Consider the following 12,392-nt stretch of genomic DNA (forward strand, 5'->3'; position numbering starts at 1 on the left):
TTGGATTTGGTGTCTGTCATCACACACATTAACACACAGGGGGGAGTTTTTTTTCCAGAAAGTCCAACTCTGATAAAATATCTGCTTCTGCATTCATGATGCGTCTTTTCCTGATTATGTAGACATGTTACGTGGAACCAGTGCCATGTCATGTTTCATGTAAAGTGACTGTGAGCCATGTGAGCTGAGCAGAGAGGATGAAAGGGAGCACTGACTTCACTGACTTCAAAGTCATTTTCAAGACTTGCACAACTCCCAAGCTAGTGTTACTTTTTAACTGATTTGGGTTTCCCCCCCTTTTTATAACACAAGGCTTCTGTTGCCAAAATCTCACTAGCCTTGACCATGCACTGTCTGTGTTCAGCCACAGAGCTAAAGGCCAGCTGTTCAGTGACCACGGTAGAGGTGAACAGGTGTAGTAGTGGACACACACTGTCATTATGTCTACTCCTAGCTGTACGAACACAGACATTACAGACAGACCAGCATGTGTTCCCTCTGCCCCCAGAGACAGCAACACTTTCTCTCATTATGCATCTGGAGACCCATTTATCAACAAAAAAAGCCCTCCCACAAATAAAACTAATACATTCTTACAAAGAGTTTGTCACTATAGAAATCAAATACATCTTAAATTGTCAGACATTCACAGTATAAAAAAGAAAGAGAAAGGATAAACTAGTACTGTGTAGAGTTCCTGTATTTAAAGTTTTAATTGATTCCATCATTCACTGCAATATTTATCCTGAAAAACTTAACTGCACATAACTTAATGCTCTCAACTTCTCTTTCTTTAATTCAATGTGCTTTACTGGCATTATCATGTATATAGTACTAAAGTGTATTTTACATGTTGGACAAAAAGAATGAGAAGGCGTTAAAGAGCTCCGACTGATGAAAAGTATGAACATACAGTGATATGGTTGAAAGGTCCAGAACACGTAAGTGGTTCTTGAGTTAAGTTTTGTCAGCTGCCATTTCAAAGGTCGGGGAAAAAAACTGTCCAGCTCATGATCCAAAGTTTACAAGATGTATATAGCAAATCTGAATATAAAAAAGACTATTATTCAGTAAATTGTTACTTCTGAAATTTAAGAAACAGCCCGAGTGAGTGTCTTGTTGTCTGCAACAGTTCAAAATGCAAATGCACCCTGCTGCCTGAACAGTGAATGATGCTGAAATTAGGTCCAAACAACAGCCCAACAAACCTACCCAAAATTAAAGTTGAATCTTTAGCCTGTGCGACCATAACAAAAATGGTTTGTTGGTGCTATTTTTCCCCTTAGTCCTAACAGTCCTTTACAGTGTTATGAATCAATTTTATTCTTAAATAAATTAAAAGAAATAAACAAAACACATAGGCCCTACCTTCCCACTGCATCACAAAAAGTTAAGAGGCCAATCCTGGTCCAATATTAGAGTGTGATGTGGAAACTATAGGCTTCCAATGCACATTCAGTGAGAATGGATTGAACAGTAAAGTGGGAGACATCTTCTGTGAAGTAGTTAAACTTTTTAAATGAAATATATTTGCATATTCTGGATTTTTTTTAATTAGGGGGAACAAGTAGATGTAATAATGTGGTTGTAATTTGTCTTTCTTATTCTATTCTGTACACACATCTACTGCATGTTTGCTGGTCCTGGGAGCGGGATCCCTTCTCTGAGGTTTCTTCCATTTTCCCCATTAAAGGGATTTTTTAATCGAATTGAGGGTCTACAGTCAAAGGATGTTGTGTTGCTGTGCACACTGTAAAGCCCCTTAAGGCAAATTTTTGATTTGTGATATATTGGGCTATAAATAAAACTGACTTGACTAGATCCATTGTGAGGATTTTAACATGATAATTATGCTTTTTGTGCAAAAACCCAATCAGACACACAGTAACTACTACTGGTGTATATAATAGTAAAATAACTATATAATGACTATAATAATGACTACTAATACTATATGTTTGTAGGGGATTTTAACATAATTCTGCATAATACATATATAATTCTGTTTTATTATCAGCTTGTCAATCAACTAGGCTATAAAGACTCATCCAGCCAGTGTTTGGGGAGCTCTTTCATACCATCAGCCATCAGACAGACAACACCACAGCTCCCAGTAGATTAGGTTAGATTGTCCCCGAGGGGCAATTTGATTTGCAACAGCAGTCGACAACAAAATTCACACCATGAAAAACACAAAAACCAAAAACCTTACAGTACATAGAAACATAAATATAAATAATAAATGTCATCAGGTGAGTTATAATGGCCATGGATACACAGTACAGGAACACTAAAGCTTATTTAGAAACCCTACAGCAGTACCTCCCACTCCCACTAAAAAATACTGATGCTGTCCTTATTCTGTTAAACATACATGCATATAATCTCAGGAACTTCTGCATATTGCACATGTATATATTGCAGATTTATAGCGATTATTTACTGTATATAGTATTTTATTTGATTTATTTGATCACTTTAACAGCTACTTTTTTCCACTATATTGCTATGCCAATTTGAATTTCTCCCATGGGGGATCAATAAAGACACATCTTATCTTCAGGGTTGGGATGGTTACTTTGAAAATATAATAGGTTACATACCACTAGTTACCCTAAAATGTAATAAGTCAAGATAAAATCAATTACTTAATCAAAGTAATGTAACAATTACTTTTCTAATTTTTTAATGAATGTTTTAAACAGTTTGGGGTGTACCCATTAAGCACCAAAATCTAGGTTCAGGTGTTTTTCATGATTTAGAAGGGGGGTCATTTCTTATAAAGCAAGATTTACCTCTCATTTGATATTTTACGAAAAAAGTCAAAAGTCTGGCATTCATGTGTGCTCCAGAAAAGGCTCACATCATGGTTTATTCACAAAATATTTAAAAAAATATATTGATTTCAAAGAATACAAGATGTTAAATATTTAAAAATGGGGGGGAAACACTCCTGAGCAAAACATTAAAGATCAGATATAACCTCCTATGTAATCATTAACATTTTCACAAGTAAATTTAATTTAATTACACGTTAACTTGTCATTCCCCAACACTGATTCATATATATATATATATATAAAAATTCTTCCTTATTATCAGCTTGTCAATCAAGTGTGAAGCACATTGAACTAGCTAGGGTGATTAGGGTAATATGGGTCACTTTTGCAATTCAGACTTGTTTACCCTATTATATGAATGCAATACATTATATCGACACCTAATACCATTATGAAAGATGTTTCCTTGTTAAATTTAGAAGACAATTTTGGATATTGGACTCAAGAGTTTCAACATTTGTGGATTTTGTAATCTGGGACACTTGTTTTATGGTTTAGAAATACTTTTATTTCTAAAAATGTATTTATCTGCCAAAACATTCTGAAATGTGCATACTTATATTTGGTCATTTAATATTTTTAGGTTAAAAAACTAGCAGTCTGTATGTTCACATGTGCAATTTTGTGTCAGACAGAGGGGGGCTACGGAGGTTACATAGTGTACGCAGTCTATGGTACGCAGTCTATGCGAGAAACGTCTGGTACAAACATAGTGGAGACGGAGAGGTGACCAAGAAACATCCAGAGCGGATAAAGTTAGAAGAACATTTATTATAAAAGAAGGACTATGACCAGACAAGGACTCGCGGACACATCGGTGTGGTTTTATAACGGCGGAGGGACCTACGGAGACCCGGCGGAGGAGCGGAGAGTAAAGGCAGACGCTAATCTGCCCGACAGGTGAGTAACATCAGCGCTGCTTCACATAAACTGTTACGTTACCTGCTGACATTCAGATCACTGTCTAGTTAGTCAGGATATTGTGATGTTATCTGTACTAAAGTAGCAGAGTTGTTACTACAGCTGTTTGACGCTCTGCACGTTAGCTTCGCAGCTAACGTTAGCAGCGTGCTAACGTAACCTACAACATAGCCGCTGCCTAGTTGCTCGCTGTGTATCTGGTGTGTTTGTTCACTGCTTTCAAAGTGTTTACAGTCATGAAGACATATAAACACAGGTTTGCTATCACAATAATCTCACATGAGATTGAGACGCGGTCTACTGTTAGCCAGGCTAGCCACCTGTACTATCAGAGAAATACATGCTGCTAATTTACCACCCCGCAGCAGACGCTTCGGACTTCGCCATGTTGGTCAGCTTGCACAGTGGTTACGTTTGTTACCATGACAATGCAGCCCATGAACTTCGGGGGTGGAGCCCCAGAAGGAGCACGAATGGAGGGGGGGGGGGGGGGGGGTTGTTTTGGCTTTCACTCAAATATCAACAACTGTTCTCCTTGTTTTCTCCCACATCGCTCATCACTATACTATACCCTTAAATAACTGAATAGAAAAAGAGACAAATGTACTGAAGCTTAGTTGTCCCACATTAGTCAATGTCCCACATTACCCTAATCCACCCTACATTAATCTGTATGAAAGGTGCTATATAAATAAAGATCGATTGTTTGATTGATACGAATAGTACAAACTGAAATTGAGAGAGAGAGAGAGAGAGAGAGAGAGAGAGAGAGCACCTGGCAAGCTTTCAATGAGTACGCGCGTTCATGTGTTTTTTCTCGTGCACGCAGATTACGCACAGAGAGAGCCGCCGGTGCACCGAGCTGTCCAAGATCTCCGGGAGCCCGGGGGGAAGATGTCTGTGAGGAGTCCGCTACCACAAACCAGGAGCTAACAACTGCTTGAATCTCCTCCGGTGGATGTTGAGTATTAAACTTTTCCTCCGGACGGTTGTCGGTGCGCTGCAGGGATAAAAAAAACAACCCAAAAAACCCCTGGAGAGACGGCAGGTGTCCTCTCACTTCAATCAGCTCTTCTCCCCTCTCTCCATCTGCCCCGCTGGACTGTAGCGCGACTGGGGCTTTCTTTTCCTTTCTTTCTTTCTTTTTTTAATTTATTTTTTAGCTTTTTTTATTGCTTTACGAAGCTGGACTTGTCTTTTCTGAGCCATGTTGTGGACAAGGTGGCTCGTCCTGCTGCTCTGCTGGGGGGGCACAAGCGGCGAGCAGCAGGCCGATAAGAGGGACGGGTTGCCGTCTGCGGTGCGGGCGGACTCCCGCAGACAGCGGTCTCCTCCGCCGGTGGAGCCGCTGGACTTTGGTTTTGTACCGTCAGCTGTTTATGATACCCACGCTTACTACGAGCCAGGAGCCGTGGGCATCCTCTTCCACATGGTCCACGCTTTTCTCTATGTCATTCAACCCAACTCCTTTCCCAAAGGTGAGATTAACTCCTCCATAGTCCCCCCCGTCCTTCTGTCTCCATCTCCAGCGCTTATTTTGCTCCTTATTCACAGGGTTTCTCTCTCATGATGAGGAATTAACTTATTATAACTATTATAAGTCGTTCTTCATGTTAAAACCCATTTCAGGCTTATGTAAAATGTGGTCATAACAGGTGTTACAACAGCTTCTCAAATACTCTTTAGGTTCAGTCACCTGATTAGGAACCTCAGCTGTACTGCCACTGAAAACGTATTTAGGGACACATAATGCATTTTATGTAAGAATTCTGACCCCAAAGCATTAACTTAGGGATCACAAATTTCACCCCAGAGGACATGGTTGTGCCAAAGATGTCCAGTATAGGCTACCTGGAAATGTAAATCTAGTCTATACATAGCAAAAGGTGTTGCTTACTATATTAAGAGTGTGACTTAGGGTTCAGCTGCATGTGTAATTTTAGATCACACTATACTGTATATTATGATGTAGAAACTCAATTGGGTAAAAGTTTACAGATGAATAACTAGATTGTTGATGGTTGTCTGTTAAAGAAGTTCATTCAATATTTTTGCCATGAAGGTGTCAATGATATTAAAGGAGGGGCTACCATGGTGGCAAAATCTCTGACTGACAAATGTCAATTGGGGTGAAGGGAAAGCAAAATACGATCTGTTATACTGTAATGGCCATCCATCACACTGCCACTATGAGATGTGGCAGCAGGAATAGGAGTTAAAGACAGTGGATTGAATCTAAGTATATTGATATGATAATATATTATAATAACAATTATCAGTGCCCAGAATCAGTTTTGATAGCTGTGATAGTGTATCACAGCTAGTGTATAATGTCTGTATTTGGTCAAACCATCACGTTTTTATGAAGTCTAGCTCAGGTGCTCCCAACCTGGGGTCAGAAACCCCCTCCAAGGGTCCCAATATACATGTCAAGGGTTAGAAGCTCATTAAAATGATAAAAAGCCAAAAGTAAAATGTTTTGGTTACATAAAATACTTATTTTTTCCCACATTTCCACCTTTTTTCTGTAAAATACTAGATATTCTCTAAAAAACTAAATATCTGAGAAGTAAAGCTAACTCTTTGGTTTAAGTGCTCACAACTCATGTGAGCAGAGGCTGTTACCTGTGTCAATGGTTCACAAGTACAGATTTTTTTGTTTTAAAGGGTCACACGCCAGAAAAGTTGGGAACCACGAGCCTATCTATACCTATCACAAACTAAACAACAAAGTCCAAAAAACCTCAAAGACACCGCTGTGGCAGGAAGTGTTTGCACACTGCAGCTGTTGTGAATCTGTTACATATCTTTCCCCAAAAATGTCACTCCTCCCCAAGTGGCTGCCCTCAGGTAACATGTCCTGGGGTCAAAAGGTCATGTCCTCGAAAAGTGTGCATTACATTGATGGTCCGTTGATCTCATAATGTTATGAGCAGATTAATAGAGCAAGTACTGGATCAATAGCAAGTGATCCTCTCTGTGCTCATGGTGATAAAAAGGTGATCAGGTCTGCCACGTAATCAATACACACACACACACACATACACACACACACGCGCAAGGTGAATGCTGCTCTCTTGCTCCCATAACCCAGTGATGGATGTTTAGAGTTGGACCTAAAAGTGGTTTGTTTGTGTACTGCATGTACAACTATGAGTGGTCACGTTGGAGGATGACACCAAGCAATAGGATTGAAGGTTTTAAGTTGCTGCCATTTTAGTGTCCAGGGTTAGGGCCGCTGGCTAGGTAATCAATTAGCAGATCAGCGATTAGAGGAGGCTTTCTCAGTCACCTGCATCACTGCGTAATACCTTAATCCACTGGACCATATGCTGCTTCTGCCAGGGACTCTCCAATGTATGATTCACCGTCTCACACACACACGCACAGGTAGACCACCTGATGTCACACCACCCCCGCATCACATATCATAGGAATTCAAAATCACACACTCACACTCACACACACACACACAAAAACACACACACACTCACACTCTCACACACACACACACACACACACACACACACACACACACACGTAGACTGACGTTGGTAGCTGTTTATACCTGCATTGCATAAAGGTATAAAGGTTTGGCAGGTTAATCAAAAAACGTGACAGTGTTGAAACTGAGCCCATTCTCAGTTGGCAGCAGCAGAGTAAAGAAAACCTATTAAAAGCTATCTGTTTGAGTACTTAATTAATTATAAAACCATTTATCTCTACATCTAAAAACAGAAAGGTTACATCAATATTTGCTAAGACAGATACAGTTTGAAACTTTGAAATATTCAACATGTCTTTGGTACAAATTAGAGACTGAATTGAAAAACTCTAACATATTTGTTTTTTGTTTTTTTATTCTAGTAATTTTAATATTTATCATTTTGCTTATCATAATAGCTTTTTTTTTACGATGATTTTTTGCTAAAAATGTACCCGAAGTGGCGCGCAGGTGGTCGAGTGGTTAAGAGCACATGCCATGTACGCAGCAGCCCCCGGTTCAAGTCCCGGCCAGCGGACCTTTCTGCATGTCACACTCTCTCTCTCCCGTAACTTCCTAATTTCTCTCTACTTTCAAATAAAGGCGTCTATGCAAGAGAAAGTCTTTTTTTTTAAATGAATCCAAACTCTGTTGTTTATTATTATGTGAACATGCAGCAAAAGTATAAATTCAGGTCAGGTTGAAAAAGTACAACTTTATAATAAAACAGTAATAATACAAATAGCATTTAACTACAAAGGAAGCAGGTTTTTGAATGCTGTAAGTGAGAAGTGAGAGTAACACAGCTGCTACTGTTCAAACATCTTTCACAGAGCGATCTCTAAACATTGAAACACAATTTTTATACATGTTGCTATATTAAACAATGATCTTTTGTTTCTGCCTTGTTGGGTAAAAAGAAACTGAACTGAAACAACTTGAAAGTAACACAGTTATAGTATTTAAAGTAGTTTTTTCAAGAAAACTACCTTGATAAGACATTATGGTTGCTTCTTTAAAAAATAATATAGATGAAATGATTTCTGTTCTATCACAGGTTTCTAATAATCAAGATTTTATCCTGTAATCAAGAAAACTGATACAAGTAATGATTATTTTTTAATGTACAGTGAGGTTTTTTGTATTAGTAGTATATTTGTATTAATATAAATTAAACAGTAAGTCATTGAATATTTAGTTGTATTCTCATAATGTACTCTTCCTCTTAATCATAACGTGATTTCCATCCTCATTCAACCGTACAAACACTTAAAAACAAACTAAAAGTTCACGACTGTCTGTGATTGGCCGCCACTGAGAAAAATCTTGCGACATCATCGATTAGCATCTCTGGCTAATGAGCGTGCTGTGTATGTTAAACAGGAGGACTTACAAATGGAAAACATGAGCATTGATACAATTTAATAATCAAATATACTGTGTATACTGTACTTTACGAGCTGATATATAAACTTTTGTACTTTCAGACAATATTTATGGTTGTATTTTACTTTAAAACCGGTCTCGTATTGAATCATGTTGTCCTGTAAAACGGTGTTTACCATCACACTACAGTGAGGCTTGAGTGAGGTCATAGTAAGCTGTTGTAGAGTTGATGGGTCGGGGCCAGGGGTTAAGATTGGGTGAAGTTTAACATGCCCAAAAACACAGAAACACAACGATAACATTTCTACACCGCATAATCTCCACATCACATTTCCATCAATCAGTTGGATCGATCAGTTTGGATTGTCTAAAGTGGATCAATCTTAATCATTAATCACTCATTAATCTGTTCAGTCTGATGCAACCTCGCAGTCCCTCCAGCAGAGCCGCTCACAGCTACGCCTTTAATAGACAACCAAATGAGTGAGAGTCATCGTTGGTCCTCCGCCGGCACCGGCTTTTCCTCCTGACTCACTCATCCCTCGTTACAAATCTGTGGATATGCAGTGAAGAAGCATTTTGGGCTCTTTCACTATGCAAGTCTTATCCCTCCTGATACACACACAGAGAGGGTAGATTAGAGGATTAGCATCCACAGGGCTAATGCTAGCACTGCGCAGCTACCACTACTACAGATGGCACACACACACACACACACACACACACACAGACATATACTGAAAGTGGGTCATAGTGCTGGTATTTGTCTGTTTGTTTTAATTACTGTGATTGGTGTTATACAGGTTGTTTATCAGGAAGCAAGTGTCTTAAATCAGATTGCTAGTTGTCTAACAGCGGTTTTTGAGACAAGCCGAGGGTGGAAAGACTTCCCAAAAAGTCTAATTTATCATGTATGAATGTTTTAACCCTTACATACGGTTCATATTCTGACTCATGATTAGTCTCTGCACCAATTCACATTCACAAATTCCCCATCATTTATTAATAAAGGTTTGATTAATCCTAAATGAAGTGGTCAGAGAGATAACAGTGTATTATATTTATCTATGGAAAAAGAAGACATTCACGATTACTATTTTATAGTTCAGGAGAACATTTTGTAGAATATGAAGACCGGTTATTGTTGAATTTTTGAATAAACGCAGGCCAAATTTGGACTTTTGCATATACAAAAATGTTGCACACACACAAAAAAAGATGCATTATATCTCCATTACTTACATTTAAAAAGAAAAGGCAAATTTAAAAGGTGTAAAATTAGCATTTGAAAATGTAAAGTGACAATGAAAAAAAGGGAAATTCAGAATAGCTAAGGGAAGATTTTTGCAGCTCTAAAAGGTACAAATGGTTCAAATTTGACCCTGAACAGTATGTAAAGGTTAAATAAATGTGCTTTCTTTTCTCTAAATCCACCCTATCCAGTTTCTTTATCATATAATATATAACGTCTGCCTCTGTGGGACTAATGAAGTGTCTTGTGCAAAAAAAGGGGGAAAAAGACACTCATCTCACATAATCCTCTTAGTTATTTTGCTCCAGCTCACTTTGGGCTATGTAACTTTCTTTCTTTAGCTCCCAGTGTCATGAAAAACATAGAGCGCTTATAGACTTGTGTAATACAGACTCAAACATAGATTCCAGGTGTGAGGATTTACTAAATATGTGTTTGGCAAAGCTAACATGACTTGTGTTGTAATGCGAGTTCGTTCGGTCCACACACCTTACAGCAGGGGTGTCAAACATACGGCCCACTGGATAACTTTGCAAAGTATGAAAATTGCAGAAAATTAAAATTAAGATATCCATATATTGAACATCAATCAGCAGCCTCTGTGTAAAATAATCTGAAAAAGGAACTAATATCAAAATTAGTTTGACACCTCTCTCTACAGCATCACGTCTTCTTCACGTTGTGGTTTGTAATGTGTCGTTTTGTCAAAGAAACTAAAGGAGTGACGGAGCCACAATCAATATTTATCACACTACAATTTTTGCTTGCTGTCTTGTGGTAACTTTAAAGCAGCAGTTCCTGACATGTGGTCATGATCAAGCACAGTGGTCACAATATGACTAACTATATAGAAAACTAGAAAAATCACAGTTTATTGAAACCATTTGATGTTTCACTTCTTGTGAAAGTGAGAGGGCTGCTCCTCGATTGTTAAACATCTTTCACGCCTCTAAAAATCACTCAAATGACACAATCTGAGAAGTGAGAGTCACTGACTGGGCGTAACAAGCAGAGACAATTTTGTTTTAACAGATGAATATAACCTGATTGATATTGAGGCTGACACCCAAATAAATACAAAAACCCAAACGATAAAGTAATATTATACACAAACATGAACCACTAGATGAGATTTTTATGAAGAAATCTAAGTATAAATGAGGTGCAACATTACATTTATATATGTATTCTTTTACGACTATTGTTTGTTTTATTGCTTGTGTACTTATTATTTATTGTTCATTACTCTTTTCTGCAATAATGTAAATTTCCTCATCGTGGGACTAATAAGGAAATGAATGTCTTATCATTTTTGGTTGAAAAATAGTAAAAATGTCACCTGATGGGCAAACTGTATTTGTGATGCTGTTTCTAAAGTATCTTAAACTTAACTTAAATGAGTTTTAATTTCAATAAATACTATGTATCAAATAGAGCTGTGCGATATGAAGATATATATATTGTATGATGACAGAAAAACGTCCATTATTTAATTTTTTTCTCTTATATCTTTGGTGACGCAAATCACTTGTTTACAGCATTATTTTTGAGTTCTTTAGAGTCTTTAAAGTCAGCTTTTGTGCGGATTACTCTTCTTTGTAACGAGTTTACTTGTCATCAAATCTCTGACCAACTATTGATTCAATTCATTAAAATGTGCTATATCGGGATAAGTATCGTTATTTGAATATGAGTTTTTAGTATCAAACATATGGTCCAATACTGATATAAGCTGTCAGTGGAGCTATCTATCAGGCTTTAGTTGAGAGACACTGCTCAAAACTGAAATGTATTAACTTTTCTCCGCCAATAACTCCACTATCTCCTCTAAATGTATTTTTAAATTGTTTTTTAATAGTTTAAGAATGATCTTTTTACTTATTCATTCATAGAGGATATAAAGTGTTAAAGTCGGGAGCTCTGTTCAGGGAGCTAACACTGCCCAACATGGTGCTTAAAACCTGGAAAACCCTCCTGCTGGATAGAAAAGAAACTCCGAGTTCAGTGTAGTTAAAAATAGAAATACATCCTGTTACAAGTATTTAACATTTTTACCATGAAGTTATTTCTGTTTGTTTAGATTTTGCTGCAATCTAAAGGAAACTCTTATAGACACTCCTGAATTTCATTAGTAAGATATTTCTTTCAAAGTATATGGGGTTAAAAGTGTTCCTGTAGCTCTTTCACAAAAACAACAAATCAACAGACACGTTTGTTGGGTTGGGTAAGGTTTCGTCACCTTCTCAGAGCAGGTGAGTAATCTCTCCGAGCAGGTCAGCGTAGGGGATTGAGCTAGCTTACATTTACACTTTACAGTAAGGGGGTTGTAGGGTCTGACTTATTTATCATAGCAGCTGAGCAGCAGTAGTGTTTGATGGTTTGCTGTTGATGCCTTTAGTCTTAAAGTGTCTAATAGGGTATGCTGTGCTTGTTTGTTGTGTTGTCAATCAAATGTTTGGGGTCCAGTTTGTTCCACAGTAAAACACTAATGAAGCCAACTGTGGATTCT

The 12,392-nt window shown here is 37.9% G+C and overlaps 1 protein-coding gene across 5 annotated transcripts in view; it reads left to right on the forward strand.

The window, feature by feature from the left end:
- The first annotated feature begins 4,606 nt into the window (after window positions 1-4,606).
- Window positions 4,607-12,392, forward strand: part of prom1b (prominin 1 b) — a 29,833-nt gene continuing 22,047 nt past the window's right edge. For all 5 annotated transcript variants that reach the window (XM_053330943.1, XM_053330944.1, XM_053330945.1 and 2 more), the window contains exon 1: window positions 4,607-5,239. In XM_053330943.1, the coding sequence (XP_053186918.1) occupies window positions 4,969-5,239 (271 nt within the window). In that variant the 5' untranslated portion in view covers window positions 4,607-4,968. The remainder of the gene's footprint in view (window positions 5,240-12,392) is intronic.

The sequence above is a fragment of the Scomber japonicus genome, chromosome 2 (assembly GCF_027409825.1).
Source record: "Scomber japonicus isolate fScoJap1 chromosome 2, fScoJap1.pri, whole genome shotgun sequence".
Taxonomy (NCBI): domain Eukaryota; kingdom Metazoa; phylum Chordata; class Actinopteri; order Scombriformes; family Scombridae; genus Scomber; species Scomber japonicus.